A 22,425-nucleotide genomic window follows, 5' to 3' on the forward strand; every position below is an offset into this window, starting at 1 on the left:
CCCCTGGAGCCTGTAGAGATTTGCTCCTGAGAAACATTTGGTCTCAGTGTCCTGCTCCAGAGCACTTGGGCTTTATTTTCAGCTAGATAAGGGAGCACCTGCCTTGAATTTCTGCTTTGTGACCATGAACACATCACCGAGTGAAATGGAAGCATTTTACCGTAAAATGATGGCGGTCGAACCAGGCTGGGCTCCCTGAGGACCTCCTCCTACTCTCCGCAGCCCTGTGAGCATCGGCGGAGATGCCCCCTCTCTGGCCTTTTCAAAACATTCTCTGCAGTATCCATTCACTGTCTGATCTGACATCTGGTCACTTGGGCCCGGGACAGGGAACGCTCCCTCTTCTCGTCGCACTGCCAGCCCCACGGTGTCCTACAGGTGCCTGCCCCTGCCCCTGGCCCCTGCTTGCAGGAGCCAGGACATTCTGGTGGTGCTTATCTCTCTGGTCTCAGGAGGGAGGCCCTTCCTTTATTCGCTGAGTCTGTTACAAAGCCTCTGCTGTGTGGCAAGGGGCCGTGTCAGGCTCTGTGGGTGCACAGAGGTTGGAGGCTCCTCACCCGGATCGATGGAGGGCACCCTGAAGTCCTGGAGTGTCTGAACTGTTTTTGATGAATTGCCCACACTGGCCTCAAACTTTCAGTCCTCCCCACTCAGCCTCCCCAGTAGCTGGGATTACAGGCATGAGCCAGCACCCCTGCCTTGTATTGTTTTTTTTTAAATAATGACAGTAGCTGACAATTTTTGAGCAACTATTTTGTGCCAGGTGATTTGCACACATTGTTTTTTTCTGCCATACTGGGGATTGAATCCAGGGGCACTCTACCACTAAGCTACATCCCCAGTCCTTTTTAATTTTTTATTTTGAGACAGAGTATTGATAAGTTGCCTAGGTGGCTTCCAACTTTCAATTCTTCTGCCTCAGTCTCCCAAATAGTTGGGATCAAGTTGGGTGCCACTCTACCCGGTTGCATATATCGTTTAATCCATTGTGTCCTGTAATCCATCTTGTATATGGGACACCTATAACCACTTAAATTGAGCAGTTTTTATAGGATTTTATAGTGTCCTCTATGAGTGTCATGGTGGGACATGGTGGGTCTTAACATGTCTCCGTAGAAGGGGGGTTCTCTCGTGATACCCATTTTGCCTAGGGAGCCTGAGGCTGAGCCAGGTGAGCTGCTTGTCCAAGGCTTCCCAGAGGCCCGAGCTCTCCTGATCAGACCCTGCTGCTGGCCTGGGTACACTGAGGCCAGCCATCCCTGAGATGCTTCCTGTGCCACAAAAGGAACTTTGCCTCCACTGTGGCTCCAGCCGCTGTCAACCAAACCCAAGCGTGAGGTGGTCTGTTCTTCCCAGCCCTGCCTTTACGCACTACCTCTGCTGTCTGTGCGCTGCTCAGACTCCTGTTTCTCTCCCTCCCCTGCCAACCTTCCTCTGTGACTGTGGAATAACTGCACTCTCCAAAGCCACAAGTTTATAGACTAAAACTGAAGCCGGTCGTGTTGATGTGCTGGGGGCTTGGGCAAGTACTTAAGAAGAAACTGTAGCTCAGCGTTTTGGAGCTGTGTGTTTTATGTCCGAGCCATGCGTCTTGTGAGCCAAGTAACTGTTGCTGCTACTCTCTGGATCTCTAGGTCGTATTTTCTGGAAGGGGACGATGTCCAGCTTCTGTCCAGTCATAACAGCCACTAATTTGCTGGCCTGATGACTTGGTTGTCTGAGGGACAGCGTTCACAGGGGTGAGGAAGGAGATGATGTTGATGTGGAGCTGGAAGGCACAGCACAGCCTTCCAGTCTCTCTGTCCTCTCAGCACCTGGGCTTTTAGCCATATCTGACCTCCTCCTCCAAGAGCAGGAATGACAAAATCGCCTTTGTTTTGTAAGAGACATTTGGCATTCTTACGCCAAAGATAAGATATATACAAGGTTTATCTTGGAGATAGTTTTCTCAGAGGCACATCTTTTGACTTTGTTTCAGCTCAGTGGTAGGGTGTGCTTAGTGTCTACATCCCCCAGTGCCACAAATCCAGGCTGGGGGAGATTAGCTCAACCTACTTATTGCTTTTTGTACAGTGGTGTTGGCAGACTTTCATATTCTATGAACTGACATGCGTCCATCCCTCTGAATATGTGGGGAGGTGTTAATCCCCCAGCTGCCTACTGGATGGCTGCTGTAGCAGAATGTCCTGTCCAGTGTACTGCCTGATTGGCAGAAAGCTATTTGACGTGCAGCTACTGCTAGGCCACTGAGCTATGTTCCCAGCCCTGGTTATTTTTTGTTTTGAGACAATATCACTAAATTTCCAAGGCTAACCTTGAACTTGGGATCCTCCTGCCTCTGCCTCCTGAGTCACTGGGATCACAGGTGTGCAATCACGCCCAGCTAGTGCAGTTCTTTTGTGGATCTTTATAGGCTTTTCAGGACTGGGGTTATTTCTTTTGCATTATTTTGGCTCATGATAGAAGATAGGGAAGAACGGAGGATAGGGAAGTGGTCCTCCTTGGCGGTTATTTCTGTTGAGTAACACGTCTGGCCATGCCGTTTGTGCACTCTTGGAACATGTCACGGGCAGCTGGCCTGCACCTAGCAGAAGCTGGCTTGGGCAACTTGCCTAGGCTGTCTGTGCCCCAGTCACCTTAGGTGTCCTTGGGAACAACAGTAGAGCACTTTGTGTGTGGCAGTGGTGAGGATTCAGGAAGGTCTTCATGTGAAGTGCCAACAGCAGAATCCGCACAAAGCAAGCTCGGCGGAGGTGCTGGCTTTTTTCATCAATGTCATCCCCTAGTCAAAGATGTCATTCTCACCCCTTAAGTTATGTTGCTGTGTGATCTGGAGTAAAAGGCCTATATGTGGAGTTACTCTATGTTTTATGTGTGTTGCATATGATTTTTTAAAATTTTTTTTTAGTTGTCATTGGACACAATACCTTCATTATATTTATTTATTTTTATGTGGTGCTGAGGATCGAACCCAGTGCCTTGAACGTGCTAGGCGAGCGCTCTACCACTGAGCCACAACCCCAGCCCCTTGCATGTGATTTTTAAAGGATTTTTAGTCCTTCTCTGACCATTTTCTTTTGATTACAGGGCCTCAAGTGGTTGAGAGTTTGTTTCTCGAAGTCATCAGAGCCTTTTATTCTTACTGTAGAGATGCCCTTGGCTCTGACCTTAAGCTCAGCTACACTCAGAGTGGAAATCTTCTGATAAGGTATGGATATGGCCTCTAACCTTACATGTCTTCCTCCCTCCCAGAGCCCAAATTTTCTTTTTCGCTGCAGTTCACTGTAAGTCGTAACATGCTAGAGACAGTGGACATGGAGCAGGCTGAGTCACTTGTGACAGCAATCCATGCTCTTAAGTCAGTCAACACGAATTGATTGTTCCCCACTGAATCCAGTGAAGAACGTGAAGGAGTTTGGTCCCTTCCCTGGCCTGGGTGTGCAGATGGTGTTCACTGATGAAATGTGCAAATTGTGCAACAAAGGCAGCTTGATCCAGGGTGGCACATGGCAAGTCCCGCACAGGGAGAAGAGCAGATGGGGAGGAAGTCCAGATGTCGGCCGGTGGACTGAGGCAGGACACCAAGGGCAGAGTCCGCGTGCTGAGGCAGAGGGGTAGAGTTTGGGGACAGCAGGCACCTTGGCTTCGAGTGTGCAGCTACCTGTGACCCCTGTGTCTTGTTCTTGTGCCACCACACCCAGCTAGAAGTCATCTTTTCCCCTGCGGTCTCACACTGCTGGGCAAGCACCCTACCACTGAGCCCCTGAACAACAATATTTTTAATCTTGATTAGAATTTGTCAGCCTCTGTGGAAATATCTCATAAATGGAGAAATCTATTACAACTTTGCAGATTCAGTGTTTCTGCAACTTGGGGCTTTTCATAGGTGTGTCTCCTTTCTCCCCTCCTTTTACAGCACAATCAAAGAGAACAGAAATGCCTCTGAGATCGTGAAGACAGTGAACTTGCTGGTCTCCTCCCTCAGCACGGACTTCCTGTGGGATTACATGATGAGGTGTTTTGAGCAATGCTTCAGGTAAGCAGGTGTGGCACTGTAGGAATCTGGGCAGGTGTCACTGCTCTGGGCTGCTCAGTGTGGCGGAGTGTTCGTAAGAGCTGAAGTCAGGTGATCTCTCCTGAGCTTCAGCATTCAGCCAAAACAGGATTGGGAAGAATCCACTTAAGATTCTCACAGGATTAAAGATGTCCCCAAGAAGATGATTCACATAACCTTTGCCACATAATTCTGAAGCTGCTTTATTTACTAAATCTCACTTAAGAAAACTCGCGGTGCATTTTCTGGTTATATTCATCAAATCGGCTTTCTGTGCACTGTTCTCTTGCTGGCCCAATCTCCTTAGCGCAGCTTAGTTCTATGTCTTGGGGATTGGATGGAGTGCTTTTGATCTCTTCACTCTTTTTAAATTCTTATTGAAATGAGTGTGTATCGGGTCAGATAAAAGCAGTAATGTTTTAAACTACTGTAATCAGCTTTGCTATTACTTTTAATCTGTGGGTGAATTGCATGACCTCAGAATTGTGCTTGGGACAAGCAGGGACAGCAGGCTCCCCAGAGAGCTCTCCCAGGTCATTGCCTTTCAGGAGGAGGAATGCAGCCTTTTCAACTCTGTTTTGTCCCTTGAGGTCTGTGGTAGAACTTTCTTTCTTTCTTTCTTTTTAATCTCTGCTGCGATGCTTGGAACCTCTCCCTATTCACATGCCCAGCTGTAACAGAAGCTTTCCACATAAACAGTGTGCTGGGCATGTCTGGTGGCTAGATAGCCTTACTTCAGTGCTTTGGAGCATCCTCAAGAGAAACAGGCACTTTGTCATCATGATTTTGACATGAGAAAGCTAGAGCCCAGTGACATGAAGAATCCGCTCCTCAGTGGCAGCCACGACTAGAACCCAGCAGTGCCTGCCTTGGGCATCTGACTTCCCAACTGCTGCAGTGAGGCTCTTCTGCCTCCCCAAGCACCAGGCCAGATAGGCTTATCCTGTCCTGAGTCATTTGTCACTGGACCCACAGGCAGCAGCAAGGCCAGGTGGTACTGAGCTTGAAGCTTGCTTTGGTCACCTGGGGCTATTTATTTACTTTAACTTCATCCCAAAGGATAGAACACAGGGTCTTGCTCATGCCAGGCGAGTACTGTACCCCTGATCCATATCCCAGTCTATATTTTTGGGGGGAGGAGTACCAGGGATTGAACTCAGGGGCACTCGACCACTGAGCCACATCCTCAGCCCTATTTTGTATTTCATTTAGAGACAGGGTCTCACTGCGTTGCTTAGCACCTCACTTTTGCTGAGACTGGCTTTGAACTTGTGATCCCCCTGCCTCATGTCCCGAGCCACTGGGATTATAGGTATGCTTCACCAAACCCGGCTATTTTTTGTTGAATTTCTAAAAACTTGTTTGTGGTACTGTGGTACCAGGACCTTAGTGCTAGGCAGGCATTCTACCACACTACCAGCCCCTGGGCTGTTTGTTTTGTTTTATATGTGGTACTGGCGATTAAACCCAGGCTCCTGCCTGGCTGGGGAGGCCTTACCACTGAACTCCACCCCAAGATGCTTGTTTAAACGTTGCTCCCCAGATAGAGCTAATGCCCACCTGCCCGCGCTTCCTCCTTTCATCCCAGGTTGGTCCCCGTCCTGCACTTGGTGTCTTTCCCATGATGCTGGTGTGTACTGTTACAGCAAGTGTGTGTCCGTGAGTGGCAGTCTGTGTCATCTGCTGCATGCTACCTGAGTGACGCCAGGTGGTACGCACCCTCCTGTAAGGTGCTCCTTGGAGGTTAGCACTCTACAGCTGTATCTTAACGCATTCATCCAGTTTGTGTGTCTGAGGCGCTGTAGCAGCTCATGCTGGTGGCCCAGTTTCACTCTCAGTCGTGTGAGTAGTACCGTGGGGAACGTTCACCCTGTCTGTGTAGGTGCACACTGTCTTTCCAGTAGACACCTAGAAGCAGAATCCCTGAGGTGCAGCATGGGCTACAGCTCTCTGCAGGAATTCTCCTTCTAGGGTGAGCTCCAAGAAAACTAGCGTTGCTTTACAAGAAAACACACTAACTCAGGTCGAGTAGTACTGTGACAGCTAGATGCATCCCAGGTTACTATGTTTTGAGAACCAACATATCCAGTCGTCCCTTGGTGTCCTCGGGGAATTGCTCCCAGGATCCCCTGCAGATGCCCAGGTCTGGATGCTCTGGTCCCTGCGATGAAAGACAGTAGTTGCTTATGGCCTATGCCCATCTTCCGGTGTATGCTAAATCATCTCTAGATGACCTGACAGTGCTCCATATGATGTCAGTGCTGTGAATAGTTGTCATTGTGAATGGTTACATTGTTTAGAGAATAATGAACAGGAAAAAATTTGTACCTGTTCAGTACAGATGAATATTTGTTTGGGTTTTTTGCCATCTGTGATTGGTTGGATCCACATTTGTGGAATTCAGGGATTCACCAGGTTGATGGTACTTTTTAACCATTTACCATTTACCCAGTTACCTGCTGAGTAAAAAGTGTTGAGTTTGGATCAGCTAAGCAGCTGACTATGGATTGGTTCCCACCCGTGGCACCATGTCAGCAGTACTTGGAGAGCTTCGGGTTTAGGAGTTGCACTTCTCTGTGACATGGGAGAATTCTAAGCAGCTCTTGCTGATGAGCTCCTGACTGTCCGCTAGGAAGGAGGTGTCTCAGGGCCTGCACTGTCTCTGGCCCAGGCCTGTTTCCTCAGAACCTGCCTTTGGTTTGGGGTCCTTGGATATGCACACTGAAAGCTCTGAGGTCTGCTGGGTGTGGAATCCCACGCAGTCATGGAACCACCCACATTTGCACCAGTGGAGTTCAAACCAAAGGAACCGAGTTGGGAGACAGATTCAGGGCACTTGCTGACCCTTCTCTGAGTTGGTCACCATAGCTTAGGTGTTAGAACTATCAAAGCTGTCTTTCATTAGGTTTGAAATGGATTCATTACTATAAATCATAAGATGCTTGAAATTACTGTAGGATGAAAGATGAATCTGATTTTCTTTCTTTTAAATAATGTAGACTGGTGAAGCAGAGTAACGCTATTGGAAAAGGCGTCAGCCCTGCCCCCACGGTCTCGGAGCTCTGCACCCTCCTCGTGTTCCTTCTGGATGTCATTCCCTTGGTAGGTGCTTGCTGAGGACAGACAGCTCATGTTCTTATTAGTGCTGAGAGCCTACTTTATAAACCTAAATGTACTGAAAAGCAGGTTTACCTAAATACACACACACACACACACACACACACACAGATCTTTATGTTTGTTTGACTATGAAGTGTGTGTCTGGATATAATCTCTCTTTTTTTTTTTTCCTTTATTCCTTTTTTGGGGGGTACTGCAGATCAAACCCAGCACCTCCTTCATGCTAAGCACATGTTGTACTACTGAGCTATGTCCTTTTATATTTTGAATATCTCGTTTGAAAGGTATTATAACATTTGGCCAGTTGTAAGTGGGCAAAACTAAAGTTATATAAACCAGATGGTGGGATGAACTGATAGTACAGTTACTTAGGTGTGAAAGCAATTATACTTCCTAGTTAAAATTGTGCACTTGAGCCAAGCTTGGTGGTACGTGCCTGTAATCCCAGCAACTCAGGAGGCTGAGGCAAAAGGATCATAAGTTCAAGGCCATCTCAGTAACTTAACAAGACTTTTTTCTCAAAATAAAAAATAAAAAGGTCTGGGGATGTGGCTTAATGGTTAAGCACCCCTGGGTTCAATCCAGGACAAAAAAAAAAAAAAAATTTGTGAAGTGCCATTTTGAGGTGCATTATTTTTCTGGGTGGGAAACTGGGAACGTGTGTATGAATGGTGCTTTTATTCCACAGGAGCTGTACTCAGAGGTGCAGACCCAGTACCTTCCTCAGGTGCTCGGCTGCCTGGTGCAGCCTCTTGCTGAGGAGGTGGAAGCCTTAAGCTTACCTGAGCTCACGCACGCCTTGAAGACATGTTTCAAGGTGCTCAGCAAAGTCCAGATGCCGCCCTCCTACCTAGATACGGAGCCCACAAGTAGAAACTCGGTAGGTGACTGGGAGTGAGCTGGCTCTCGTGTCCGGGAAGTGGGAGGTAATGAGGGTTATGGATGAGAAGATGTACAGGTAACACATCAAGTAAGCTTGTGAAACACGTGAATACTTTGAAAGGTTTCAGTGTTACTAACCTCCCTTCATCTCACCCCTCCCAAGCTACATAGCTGGGTTAATGGCAAGATATAGCTAACTCATACTACACAGCTTCACTCAGTGCCTGCATGTAGCCGGGCTTCAAATCTTTGGATGTGTAAGTGTGGATGCATGTGATTTGGGTTACTTAAAAGGCAAGCTTTTGGGCTGGGGTTGTGGCTCAGTGGCAGAGCACTTGCCTCGCATGTGAGGCACTGGATTTGATCCTCAGCATCATATAAAAATAAACAAACAAGGGCTGGGGATGTGGCTCAAGCGGTAGTGCGCTCGCCTGGCATGCGTGCAGCCCAGGTTCGAACCTCAGCACCACATACAAACAAAGATGCTGTGTCTGCCAAAAACTAAAAAATAAATATTAAAAAATTCTCTCTCTCTCACTCTTTCTTAAAAGAAAAATAAATAAACAAAATGAAGATATTGTGTCCATGTATAACTAAAAAGAAAATTAAAAAATAAATAAATAAAAGGCAAGCAACCATACGGATTGCTTTGTAGGGCTGCTGTAACAAAGTTCCTAAGACTGGGTGGTGTAAACAACAGAAATTTTTTCACAGTTCTGGAGGCTAGAGAGCAGTATTAAGGTGTCCACAGGGTTGGCTTTTCCTGAGTGCACCACAGAAGAAGACTGTGCAGGCCTTTCCCAGTTTCTGCTGGAGTGCTGGAAGTCCTGGGTGTTCTTGGTTCATTGAAACATCAGTCTTCATGTTCACGGGACTCTCTCCCTGAATGCATCTATCTCTGTGTCCAGATTTCTCCATGTTATGAGGACGGAAGTCCTGTTGGAGTAGCACCTATCCTAATTCTCACTCCATTCTCACTTGATCACCTGCAAAGACCTTGTTTTCAAATTCCAGGGCACTCGGGGCTAGGATTGAGGTTCATGGTCCAACCCACGGCACACACTTTTGTGACTTTCTTTGGCTTTCACTCAGACAATATTTGGGGGACATGAGTACTAAAAAAAACTAGATAGATCATTTGGGTTCTTTCTAATTTTTCTCTGTTCAAAGCAGTTTCACAGGTAGCCTCCTTCTACAACCGTGCACAGGCGCCAGTGTCTCTGAAGGATGAATTTTTGACAACAGGTTGTGATTGAAAAGCACGTACAGCCTCTTAATCTGTGAGAGATGCTGACACGTCTTCGAAAAAGACAAACAGTGATAATCTGAAATGTTTGATACCCATGTTCTTTGAATTATTTTTATTTCCTTCTTTATTTGGAGATTTGAAACCAGTTCAGGGCAACGGCAGATGGGTACAAACAGACTAAAAATTGAGGCGTTCAGAGACAGTGTCGCAGGTATTGATTAGGGTTTGGTGGCAAATGAGTGATCGATAGACATTCAGTATCAGATTATAGACTAATTACAGACTTAGAATTTAGTGTTCTTTTTTCCTCTGGCTGTTCTAGCTGTTAGAAAAAACGTTCTGAAATAAGATCCAAGGTACAAAGCTGAAGTGTCTGTCAGCTTGACAAACCACTGAGCGAACCAGCTTAGAGAAGGAAAGACTCATGGGGCTCACAGTCCTCGGTCTTCAGCCCACAGTCACTTAGCTGCATTGTGTCTGAGCCTGTGGTGAGACAGAGCATCCTGGTGGGAGCAAGGGCAGGAGCTGTTTACCCCATGGAAACCAGGAAGCAGAGAAGGAGACGGGGACAGGCAGACTGGAGACAGGCTAGACCCTTGCAGTGGCCTGCCCCAGTGACCTGCTTTTTCCCATCTCCTGAAGGTTCTGCTGCCACCTGGGGATCAGGCCTTCATTGTTCAACACAGGAGCCTTTGGGAGGACATTCCAGATCCAAACTAGAACATTAATCACTTCTAGTTTACAGATATGAGTAACAACACATTTCTAAAACCACATTCCCCGTCTCATTCTTCCCTGAAAGCACAGTGGGGTAAATGCTAAGGAATTTCGCATTGAATATAATGTCTAAAGAACAGTGTAGGAAAAGAGAAAAGTGTTTAATGTTTGAAGTGTCGTCACTGTATGTGTGTGTTCATGTGTGACATGGACAGGTTGAGTATCCCTTATCCAAAATGCTTGGAACCAGATGTGTTTTAGATTTTGTAATATTTGCATATATATAATGAGATATCATGGGGATGGGACCCAAGTCAGAACATAGAATTCTTTTATGTTGTATATACACCTCAGACAGTATTTTTAGTGCCCATTTTTTTTTAATTTTCTTGTATTTCTTTTTTTTAATATTTTTTTTTGAGAGAGAGAATTTTAATATTTATTTTTTAGTTTTCCGCGGATACAACATCTTTGTTGGTATGTGGTGCTGAGGATCAAACCCGGGCTGCATGCATGCCAGGCGAGCGTGCTACCGCTTGAGCCACATCCCCAGCCCCAGTGCCCCTTCATTTTGATTGTGACCCGTCATGTGAGATCAGGTTTGAAGTTTTGCATTTCCAGCATTGTGTCAGTGCTTATAGAGTTTGGATTTTGGAGCATTTCAGATTAGTGATTGTCAACCTGCGTGTATGTTTTGGAGGAGCTGCTCTGTGCCAGCTTCCTCTTTGCTTTATTTCTTCATGCCTTTATTTCGCCATTAACTCATTTTCCTATTCGTATTTTTAAATTTGTTAGAATCATTTTTTTTGTGTGTGGTGGTGGTGGTGCTGGGCATTGAACCCAGGGCCTTGTGCATGCAAGGCAGACACTTTACCAACTGAGCTATATCCCCAGCCCAGTTAGAAACAATTTTTAAACAACTGTTTTGAACACTGAAGAGTCTCAATAAATAAGACAAAGTAGACTCCAAGGCTGGCCGGCCTGCTGAGCGTGCTGGTTCCTCCCCTGGAGCTGTCATCTCCTCCCCTGCCCTCCCTTGCCCTCTTATTACACACTTTTACAGGGGACTCTTTTGTTGCAAGAGTTATGTTTTGGAAAAAGAGGTTTGAAACACATTCACCGTTTGTCTGATTCGTCTGACACTTGATTCACTGACCACCACAGGTGGTCTTAAGTGATGCTCACAATACAACGTGTTTTTCTTCTTTTGCAGAGTCCAGTAAAAGGCGAAATCACTGTGGAAACAAAGGCAGTGGTTCCGGTGGATGAAGACGCTTCCTTTCCCCCACTGAAATCTGAGGACAGCGGAATCGGGCTCAGTGCCTCATCCCCAGAGCTTTCTGAGCACTTGAGGGTCCCTCGAGTTTCTCCTGAAAGAGATGACATTTGGAAGAAGGGTGGGAGCATGCAGAGGACGTTCCTTTGCATCCAGGAGCTGATTGCCAACTTTGCCAGCAGGAACATCTTTACGGTACCACTGACCACGTCTGGGGATGAAAGCAAGTCTGAAGAGCCTGCAGGGCAGAGGGCAAAAGGCGGGCCCCAGAGCACGGTGGGTGACGACACGGGCAGGAAGAACTCGTGGGAGGCCAAGCCCCTCACTGTGCCCCAGTTTAAGCAGATGCTTTCAGACCTATTCACCGTACGTGGGTCTCCATTCAAGACAAAAAGTTCAGAATCGCCGTCATCCTTGCCCAGTAGCCCTGGCAGAAAAACAGGAGGAGAATGGGATGTTGACCAGGTGGTCATCCACCTGGAGGGCTCCAAGGAGGACTGCAGGGAGGCCTTTGCAGCCGCCTGCCACCTGCTGCTGGACTGCGCCACCTTCCCTGTCTACCTGTCTGAGGAGGAGACAGAGCAGCTCTATGAAACTCTCTTCCAGCTTCCAGGTGAGAGGGAGGCAGGGAGCCTGATGTTGAGGACGCTGTAACTGAGGTGGCTGATGCTTACAGACCAGCTAAAAGTGTGTCAGCCAAGAAGGGACTGTGCTGGGGCATCCCAACCCAAGATCCAAATTTTTTTGAGACTGACACATGATTTTGAAGCATTTTGGATTAGTGATGTTCAATCAGTTAAGGCTATGCAAATATTCCAGAAATCCTAAAATCTAAAACCTGAAGCACTTCTGGTCCCAGACCTTTTGGATAAGTGATGCTTAGCTTATATCCGCCACAGTTGTTTCCCTCCTTATTTTATAATCAGGTGTATATAGTTTTATGTTTGTCTGATGCTGGGGATTGAAGTTGTATACATTTTTAGTTTATGTGTCATTATATAACAAGTTGATAAGGGCTGGGTCTATGTTTTTAAAATTTGAATGTCTGGAACAGCCCGTCAAAAGATCTATCATATTAACCGTGCCCAGTCATAGTAAGCAGACCATTCCATGATACCTGTTGTTAGAGATTTATGTATGGCTTGCATGGGCACTATAACAAAGGGCCACAGCTGGGTGACATCAATAATAGAAACTTACTGTTTCATAGTCCAAGAGGCCAGAGGTCCAAAGTCAAGGTGTTCCCTGGGCCATGCACCCTGAGATTCTGGGTTGAACCTGCCTTGCATCTTCCCAGAGCAACCTTGGCCTTCCTGAGCTAGTGGCTGCCTCTCTCCAGTCTCTGCCTCTTCCCTCACCTGGCGATCTCCTCGTGTCTCCTCACGTGGCCTCTTCCTCTATAAAGGACACCTTGATGACCTCGTCTTAACGTGGTTACATCTGTACAGGCCCTATTTCCAAGTAAGCGTCACACCCCCAGGTTGGCACACTGCTGTCCAGGTGACTCTCCAGTTACTGCTGGACTCAGGATGCTGTAGAATTTGTGGATTAGAAACCAATCTCACCTGGATCTGCTTGTTTCTGTCCTCTCTGGCTGCCTTCCTTTCAGGAGCCAGTGATTCCAGCTTCCCATCGTGGCTGAAATCCCTCATGACCATCTGCTGCTGTGTGAGTGATTGCTACCTCCAGAACGTGGCCATCTCCACCCTGCTGGAAGTGATAAACCATTCCCAGTCCCTTGCTCTTGTCATTGAAGACAAGATGAAACGCTACAAAAGCTCTGGGCACAACCCATTCTTTGGCAAGCTACAGATGGTGACATTGCCTCCCATTGCCCCAGGCATATTGAAAATCATCGCAGAAAAAACAGACTTTTATCAGGTACTTCCCACTAGGAAGAGGGTGGTGAAGGGTGAGTGGGCGTCTCTCTGAATCATTCACCTAAGGTCCTCCCTAAGAACGCAGTGACTGCCCAGGGTAAGGAGCGTGCAACTCCAGGGGCACCCAGAGGTTTGCTGAGATCCAAGGCTGCCTTGTCTGTCTGTATCCCAAGCTCCTGGCATCGTTTCTGGCTCTACTGGGCAAGCTACAGTAAGAGCAGCTTGGCCTGCAGTGCCTGGGAGGACCCTCTGTCAATGAATTGGGGCTGGATGGAGGCAGGGTGCTGGGACCCCTCCTCTGCCCCCACTTGGAGTGGCCCTCTGCTAAGCAAAGGAGTGGGAAGACAACATGGTGGCGACCTGCCTGTCCCTGGGAGATGCAGAAGCCCTCGCCACGGAGCCAAAGCAAGAGGGCACCCCTTTGTCTTGGTCACACCCACCAGGAGTGGATAGTCGAGTTCCCCTCAGGCCGAGCTGGGTAGGAAGTAGAGAAGGAACCCATCCACTCAAGTGCCATAGGCTCTTGTTGCTTCTACCAAGATAGAGATTTTCTTGAATAATTGTTCCTCCATTTCCTGAATGCCCTTAGCATAATCCTATAGTCCCAGTGTTGTTCTTCACCAGTTAGTGGTGGTGTCTTTAGGAAGACAACCCCTAGGGCTCTGTGAACTGCTTTTCTGGCTCATCTTTGGTTCAGAAGCAGGGCTCTGTCCACAGTTCAGGCCTTTGGGGAGCCAGTGTGCACTGTTCTTTGACTTGGACACCACATCCTCCTTTCCCTTTTACCAAAGCAGAGTCACAGTGTCTATCTTGAATCTATTGAACTTGGAGCGAGGACCAGCACTACTGTAAGCAGCTGTTATTGGGCAAGTGTTTCCTTGTTCCTGCCTGCCTGGATCAGAAAGTTCGATATAATTACCCTGCAAGCACAGGGAAGAAAAAAGGAGGATCGTGAGTTCAAAGCCAGCCTCAGCAACTTAGTGAGAACCTGAATCTAATAAAATATAAAAAAGGGATGGGGATGTGGCTTGGTGGTTAAGTGCCCCTGGCTTCAATTCCTGGTACAAAAAAAAAAAAAAAAGACCCTAGTCAATCCCCAGCACTGCAAAAAAAGAGAAGAAGAAAAAGAAGCTCCTCCCAGACTTCTAATCTTCCATATTTGCGAGTTGGGGCCTCTCCTCCCAACCCAAGGCTGGTCTCTGGCTGCTAGGGCCTGGCCCCTCCCCCATGCCTATTCGCTCTTTCCTTGCCTGCTCCTGTCCATGCCTCACCATCAGGGACTGTAGCCACACAGCACCAGGGCATGACCTAGGCACCCACAAGAATGGTGGGTCTGTTATGTCCTCAAGTGGACGTTGTGGGATGCTACTGTGTACGGCTGGGCACCCACACCAGTGCACCCCCACTGAGGAGAAGACACCACTCTGGAGGCAGAGGGTAGCTCCTTACCTGGGACAGCAGGGAGGACAGGGACAGTTTCTGCCCTCTGCCCCACTGACTCTTGGCCGTTCAGCTCACCACCACCATCCAGGGCTCCTGGGGTGTGCAGAGACCACACCTTTCCCAGCACCTTTAGGAGCACCTGCCCCACTCCCACTGGATCATCTCCTTGGAAGAAATGCGGATCCTGGGCCTGTGTTGCCTCTTCTTTAGATGCTAATCAGTAAGAGAGACTCAAACAAGATGGTTGTTACATTGTTTCCTACACTTTTCTATTTCAAGGTGATACTTTCCCTTCGCCAGGCATGGTAGAGCTTAGGAGGCTGAGGCAGGAGGATTGCAAGTTCAAGACTGGCCTCAGCAATTTAGCAAGACCCTGTCCCAAAATTGAAATGAAACAAAAAAGGGGCTGAAGCTGTTGCTCAGGGGTAAAGCGCTTGCCTCGCATGCATGAGGCACTGAGTTTGATCCTCAGCACCACATAAAAATAAACAAAGATACTGTGTGTTCATCTATAACTAAAAAAATATACATTAAAAAATGTTTGGAAAAAAAAAAGGAACAAAAAGGGCTGGGGATGTGGCTCAAGCGGTAGCGCGCTCACCTGGCATGCGTGCGGCCCGGGTTCGATCCTCAGCACCACATACCAACAAAGATGTTGTGTCTGCCAAGAACTAAAAATAAATAAATAAATAAATAAATATTAAAAATTCATTCTCTCTCTCTCTCTCTCTCTCTCTCTCTCTCTCTCTCTCTCTCCTCTCCTCTCCTCTCCTCTCCTCTCCTCTCTCCTCTCTCCTCTCTCCTCTCTCACTCTCTCTTAAAAAAAAAAAAATGTTTGGAAAAAAAAAGGAACAAAAAGGGCTGGGGATGTACCTCAATGGTAGAGTACCCCTGAGCTTAATTCCCCAGTACTAGGCGAATTTAAAAAATTTCCCCTCAAAATTTTCAGGAACTAGTATAGTGAGATTTCTATTTTATACATATTTGGGTTAGATTGTTACACAAAAGTTTAATTTCCTTGAAGTTTATTTTTAAACATGTATGCTAATTATTAAGCATTTGTTTTCATGTTTGTTCAAAAATAAATATTTTTAAATATTCCAGAAGAAATCTTTTTTTTTTTAAAGAAAGAGGGAGGGGGAGAGAGAGAGAGAATTTTTTTAATATTTATTTTTCAGTTTTTTCGGCAGACACAACATCTTTGTATGTGGTGCTGAGGATCGAACCCGGACTGCACGCACGCCAGGCGAGCGCACCACCGCCTGAGCCACATCCCCAGCCCAGAAGAAATCTTTTATATATGCATTTGCCATAAGGGCTAGAAGGAGGGGATGGGATTCCTTTGCTTAGTTAGAAAGTCTTCAAAGTTTAATTGTAATTTGATCATTGGAAATTACTTTCCCCTAGAGAAAAAAATAAAAAAGTAATGGTTAGGGGTTCAAATTAGTCAGTAGTTAATTTATTGATTCGTGCCAGGAAGAGCTTTGTCAAATAGAAATAAATGAACCAAAAAAATGTTATGGGACCTAAAGTGTGCCTAGGATAGAGCAGTCTGAAATCTAAACTGTTTTCATGACCTGAAAGAACTCCCTCTTGTGAGTGGGGACCCAGCCTCGCTGGGTCAGGCAACTCCACTTGTTGTCCTTAGGACTTGGGAAGGGGCTGCAGCTGCTTGCAGACCCCTGTGTTTAAAAAGCTAAGATCAGGACTAGGGAGATGAACAGCTGGATTAGGGATGCGATTTGGGTACTGACACTGAAGGGATGGACATGTTCGTCAGTTAGCACTGGCAAGCTGTGACTCTTCACCAGTGCTGCATGGGACTGGTTGGAGCCTGCCCACAAGAATGGTGTACTGTGTTCAGCTGCAGACTGGGCCATCCTAATAGCCTCTTCGAAGCCACTGGGCTCCCTAGAGGGCATGTTTTTGGCTTGCCAAGTGCTGGCACAAGCTGAGTCTTGGTGTGTGTTTACTGAGAAGCTCCAATACTTCAGATCCACCTCTGGCCAGTTCCCTTCCTGAACGTGACATTTATGTCTAGATAAGAGCTGCAGTGCTTTTAGCCAGTCAGAAACCTCCAAATTTAACCAATAATGCTCCCTGTTGCTGCAGGACTCCTGGTGGGTGCTGGCTTTGTTTTGTGTTGGTAATGTGCATCTGGGTGTTAAGGATTCTAGAACACTTAGCAAACATAGGTGAAAGCCAGCATGTCAGGCTGGGCATGGGCTGGTGGAAAGGAGCTGGTGTTGCCTGTGTTCACGCAGTCTCTGCCACCTTTTCTTTGTCCCAGAGGGTGGCCCGTGTGCTTTGGAATCAGCTCAACAAAGAGACCCGGGAGCATCACATCACCTGTGTGGAGCTATTCTACCGGCTGCACTGCCTGGCCCCAACAGCCAACATCTGCGAGGATATCATCTGCCATGCCCTCCTTGATCCCGATAAGGTGAGCCTTCAACCCAACCTGCCACCACCCCCCTGCTGGGCCACCCTGCTCTACTTGCCCGAGGCAGACTCATATACCCCCAGCAAAGGCTTTCCAGCCCCATGGACTCCTGACTCAAGAGCAGAGCTCGGGGCCTGGAGGATCTCTGGGATCTCGAGCCGCCTGCTTTAGAGTTCTGACAATGTGATTTGTGTCCTCCTATGTGAAGGCCACTGGGAGATCTGCACCAGCTGCCTAGCAGGGCTTGAGGGCTTCTGGACTGTTGGCAAAAAGAGGCAGCTGCGGAATGTGTTGTCCTTTCAGAAGTTGTTAAGTGTTGATGTGCAGCCTTGTTCCTTAAGGCCCTGGCCCTGGCACTTCCCCAGGGCATGAGGAAGCAGCACTCTGCTTAGTCCTTGGACCACTGTTCTCGGGAGTGACCTGGACCCCGCTCAGGGGGAGTCTAGAATGTGCGCTCAGTACACAGCAGGAAAAGAGGGAGGAGGCCAGTTTCTCTTTTCCCGCTGTCCAAGTCCCGCATGAAAACACAGTCCCTTGGAGGAGACAGGGAACTCACTTGTTATTGAGACGAGATTCACCGTGGCTGAGAACAGCATCCGTTTATACCACCAAGCTCCTCACCCTTTCTTTTCTGACCAAGGGAACAAGGTTGGAAGCTCTGTTCAGGTTTTCTGTGATCTGGCACCTGACGAGAGAGATCCAAGGCAGCCGAGTGACGTCCCACAACCGCTCCTTCGATAGGTGAGGTGGTGGGTGCCACGGAGACTTGGAGGTTCCTGGTCTGCATGCAGGGCTGGGGATGGAGGGCGGGTGAAGCTGAAAACTGAACCCCGGCATGTGGGCCGGCCCTGCCATGGCACCCATGGTCCTCTGAGGGAAATTAGCTGGAAATGTGAGCACAGCGAAGAATTTTCTTGATTTGGGGAGGAATGAGGAAGCTCAATGTGCCTCAGTCACCAGTGACTGACTCCCATGGGAGGACTTTCTGGGGCGGTGCAGAGAGTCCAGACCTCGCCTGGCACGCTCTCCACACTGTGCATACAGTGGTGCAGCCGACCGCCTTCAGGTGTGAGTTTTATTGCAGGCACATTCTGCTACACTTTGCTTTTTTCAAGTGCCCCACTGTCTCTGAGGTGGTGGCTGTGAGGCCGGCACACAGCACTGGGATGAGGCTTGGGCTTCAGAGCATTAGGAGCTCCCCGAATCATTCTAACAGGAAATGGAGGTTGCACCACCTTGCCCTCCTCTGCCTGGTCTGTGACCAGCTTGCTGAAGCTTCCTGGGGTGGGTGTCCCTGTTGCTGACAGTGAGTGCCCAGTGTGCACACCAGGACTGGCAGGCAGGGCAGCAGGGTGTGGACTTGGTGGTATCACCTCTGCGTGCAGGTCCTTGTTCGTCGTGCTGGACAGCCTGGCCTGCACGGATGGTGCCATTAGTGCAGCGGCCCAGGGCTGGCTGGTGCGTGCACTGTCCCTTGGGGACGTGGCACGGATCCTTGAGCCTGTGCTCCTGCTGCTGCTCCAGCCCAAAACCCAGAGGACCTCCATCCACTGCCTCAAGCAGGAGAACTCAGCTGGTGAGTGGGCTGTGCAGGGTCCTGGGCACAGGAGGGAGGGGCTTGGCTGCCTGTTGTCACAGTTTAGGGACTTAGACCCACTTGACGGTTTTGCTAGATCCAGGTAGTGTGAAAATACCTTATAGACTTATGGGGACTTTGACAGTTTAAGACCATGGACTAGAACTTAAAACTACTTACTAGTTAGTGGGTGTTTTAGTTGGTTTTTTTATTGCTGTGACCAAAAGACCTGACAAGAACAATTCTAGAGGAGGAAAAGGTTACTTGGAGCTCACAGTTTCAAAAGTCTCAGTCCATAGATTGCTGGCTCCATTGCTCTGGGCCTGAGTAAGGCAGAGCATCATGGTGGAAAGGTGTGCCGATGAAAAGCAGTTCAAGACATGGCAATTGGGAAGCAGAGAGAGGGTCAGAGCTCCCTGCACCACAGACAAAATATACACCCCAAAGGCATGCCCACCGCCATGATCCATCTTCTCCAGCCACATCCTATCTGCCTACAGTTACCACCCAGCTGATCCCTATCAGGTGCCTCCAGAGCTACACTTGCAGAGTTTGGCCAACTCATAGCTGTGCATCCAGGCACCAGGTGAGGTGTACGTATACTAGGTAGCACTTCGGCCAGATCTGCCACCAGCTTCTGGAGGCAGGATAGTTCGGTGGCCTCCAGGTGTGAGTGGCTGAAAGTGTCCAAGTATAACCTGGTCAGGTATACTTTATCCATGAAAGCGTCTTACTGTGAACCTTTAACTACAAGGTAAATGGGTTTTTTCCTGACTGTTCTCTTAAGGTGCTTGCTGCTGTTGAGTTCTGTTGATCAGCTGTCAGAAAGGCAGACCTAATACACCTTGTTGTACCCAGAATTTACAGAGGCCTCTTAGAGGAGTCTTCTTTTTCTTCTTTGTTTTTGTAGTAGTGAGGATTGAACCCAGGGCCTCATGCATGCTAGGTAAGCACGGTACTACTGAGCTACATCCCAAGCCCTTTTTTATTTTTACTGTTTATTTTGAGACAGGGTTTCAATGCGTTGCCAGGGCTGGCTTCAAACTTGAAATCGTCCTGCCTCAGACTGCCAAGTCACAGGGATCACAGGCGTGTGCCACTGAGCCTGGCTCAGAAACATTATTTTTTCCCCAGAAACATTTTTAACACAAATTTAAAAGAATATAAGTAGAAATAAGGAAAAAAAAGGAAATCTTTAGAAACCTAGCCAGTTCGTTAAACTACAGTGGTTGGTGCTTCATGCAGAGTAACTAATATTCCTGCTCGTTTGTTGTGATTCAGACTTTGCAGTGTTCTAAGAATGGCTTGGAACCCTGAGTCAGTTTGTGGAGCTCACTGGTTGTGGGGTCCATTGGTCCAGGGGTGCTTCTCAGGGAGGACAAGCCCTTCCCATGAGTGAGCGACATCGAGGTGGCCTCCTGTCCCTGCAGGGTCTTTGCCTGAACCTATAAGCTCTGGTTTTCCTTTTGAAAGGAAAGCTGGCTGCCTTCTCAAACAGGAGACATTTATGATCGTTCCACAGTCTAAGAAAGGAAAACTGAAAGTATGAACTAAGCATCATCTTAAAAGTTTGGCTACAATTCATGTCCACTCCATTTTTTAGTGTTTGTCTTTTTAAGAGAAAAGTTCTGGCTCGACATTTGTTTGGGTTTCGCAAGTCTCCCAGCACGGCCTCCTGCTTCCTTGCTCTGTCTTCTGCCAACCAGCTGCAGGGGCCTGAATGGTCTGCTGCCTCCTGATCCAACTGGACATCTTTGCTCTGTCTTTTCTTTCCCTGGAAGAAACAAGAAGTACAGATTGTTCCAGGCCAAACTGGACAAGGAGAAAGGGGAAGACGAAATCAAGGATGAGGACGAAAACGATGAGGTTGTTGTCAAGGAAGTGAATACAGAATTTGAAGCTTATTCCCTCGCAGATAATGATCATGACGGAATTCAGAAGTTACTGCAGCAGCTTTTCCTAATGGCTCCTGTGAACACTGCAGAGCTAACAGGTCTTTTCATTGAGCAAAGCCATATTGGGAGAGTGATTAGCAAACAAATGTTTCAGAAAACAGTGATGATGATGTAGATAGTGATGAAATTTTTGGTTTCATAGCCTTTTTTTTTTTAAAGAAAGAGGGAGAATTTTTTTTTTAATATTTTTTTTTAATATTTTTTAGTATTTGGTAGACACAACATCTTTGTTGGTATGTGGTGCTGAGGATCGAACCCGGGCCGCATGCATGCCAGGCGAGTGCGCTACCACTTGAGCCACATCCCCAGCCCCTCATAGCCTTTTTAAATTTAACTGAAAGAAAGGGTACTCAGTGTACTGAACAAATTAAAGGGTTATTTCTAAGCTTCTGTGAGAAGAACTGTGAAAAGAGCCTGGTTGAACAGCTGGACAAGCTTTTAAAGGACACCACCAAGCCTGCAGGCTTTCTCCTAAGCAGAAGATTCATTAATGTCCCTCCTCAGATGGCTCTGCTCATGCACCAGCAGTTTCAGAAAGAACGAGCAGAGTCACACAAAACTAAGAAGCCACGTGGGAAGTGCTCTTCATACTTCTGATTAGTAAGACATTTGTGGAAGCAGGAAAAAACAATTCCAAAGAGAGATGGAGCAACCAGAAGGACAAAGTTAAATGTTTGCAAATGCAGAGGAAGAGTTTTTCTATGGGAAGGCCATCGTGAAGTTCAACTACTGAGCGCCAGAGGAGAGCGACGCGCACCTGGGAGGCAGGTGGTCTTCAGTGATAAACCCATGGAGCCCTTGCCAACTGCAGTGTTAATTTCAGATAGCGAGACGAGTGCAGTCACGGGTAAACTGAAAGAAAGTCTGTCTGTCCAGCCAGCACATTTTTTCATTGACACTGATGGGGTTATTTTTATAAAATTACCAGAAAACCCAGTGGAGATTTATTGAAAAACATGATTTTATTCAGATTTAAGTCCTTTACAAAAAGCAGGGTTCTTTTCCACATGCCTGTGAGGTATTACAAAATCTCTCTTTTTTTGGTCAATTATGAATGGTTGACTAAAAACTCCTACCAATGAGTGGGTTGTGGCTCAGTGGCAGAGCGCTTGCCTAGCATGTGTGAGGCACTGGATTCAAACCTCAGCACCAAATAAACATAAACAAAATAAAGATACTGTGTCCATCTACAACTTTAAAAAAAAAAAAAAAGTTGAGTAGTTGAATAGTAATTTGAAGAATTCAATAAAAATCCTAATTTTTTTATTTAAAAAGAAAGAAACCAGGAGTGCACTGCCCACCCCAATCTTACCTACATAATCCTGTAGAAATCTATTTTTAGAATATTACTATGTACTTCCACTGGCTCATGGATTTCTATCTCATCCTTCCTCCTTTCTTAGTCTTGCTTAGTGTTCATGGCACAGATATGTTGAATTCTGTTTAATAAAAATGTTTGCAGGGGCTGGGGATGTGGCTCAAGCGGTAGTGAGCTCGCCTGGCATGCGTGTGGCCGGGGTTCGATCCTCAGCACCACATACCAACAAAGATGTTGTGTCCGCCAACTAAAAAATAAATATTAAAAATTCTCTCTCTCTCTCTCTCTCTCTCTCTCTCTCTCTCTCTCTCTCTCTCTCTCTCTCTCTCTCTCTCTCTCTCTCCTCTCTCACTCTCTCTTTAAAAAAAAAAAAATGTTTGCAGGGCTGGGGTTGTGGCTCAGTGGTAGAGCACTTGCCTGGCATGTGTGAGGCCCTGGGTTCAATCATCAGCACCACATATAAATAAAAAAAAAAATAAAAGATCCATTTACAACTAAAAAATATTTTTTTA

At 47.2% G+C, this 22,425-nt stretch overlaps 1 protein-coding gene and 1 pseudogene across 10 annotated transcripts in view; both read left to right on the forward strand.

The window, feature by feature from the left end:
* Dop1b (DOP1 leucine zipper like protein B) overlaps positions 1 to 22,425 on the forward strand; it is a 106,719-nt gene that overhangs the window by 40,020 nt on the left and 44,274 nt on the right. For all 10 annotated transcript variants that reach the window (XR_013437019.1, XR_013437020.1, XR_013437021.1 and 7 more), the window contains 9 exons: positions 3,088 to 3,208; positions 3,917 to 4,036; positions 7,054 to 7,156; positions 7,863 to 8,054; positions 11,236 to 11,911; positions 12,908 to 13,179; positions 16,912 to 17,064; positions 17,705 to 17,805; positions 18,450 to 18,640. Coding sequence is in view for 7 of the 10 variants with exons in the window: in XM_078044606.1 (XP_077900732.1) it covers positions 3,088 to 3,208; positions 3,917 to 4,036; positions 7,054 to 7,156; positions 7,863 to 8,054; positions 11,236 to 11,911; positions 12,908 to 13,179; positions 16,912 to 17,064; positions 17,705 to 17,805; positions 18,450 to 18,640 (1,929 nt within the window). In the remaining 3 variants the exon portion in view is untranslated. The remainder of the gene's footprint in view (positions 1 to 3,087; positions 3,209 to 3,916; positions 4,037 to 7,053; positions 7,157 to 7,862; positions 8,055 to 11,235; positions 11,912 to 12,907; positions 13,180 to 16,911; positions 17,065 to 17,704; positions 17,806 to 18,449; positions 18,641 to 22,425) is intronic.
* Positions 18,983 to 22,257, forward strand: LOC101974375 (BRCA2 and CDKN1A-interacting protein pseudogene; annotated as a pseudogene).

Source organism: Ictidomys tridecemlineatus, chromosome 3, assembly GCF_052094955.1.
Source record: "Ictidomys tridecemlineatus isolate mIctTri1 chromosome 3, mIctTri1.hap1, whole genome shotgun sequence".
Classification (NCBI taxonomy): domain Eukaryota; kingdom Metazoa; phylum Chordata; class Mammalia; order Rodentia; family Sciuridae; genus Ictidomys; species Ictidomys tridecemlineatus.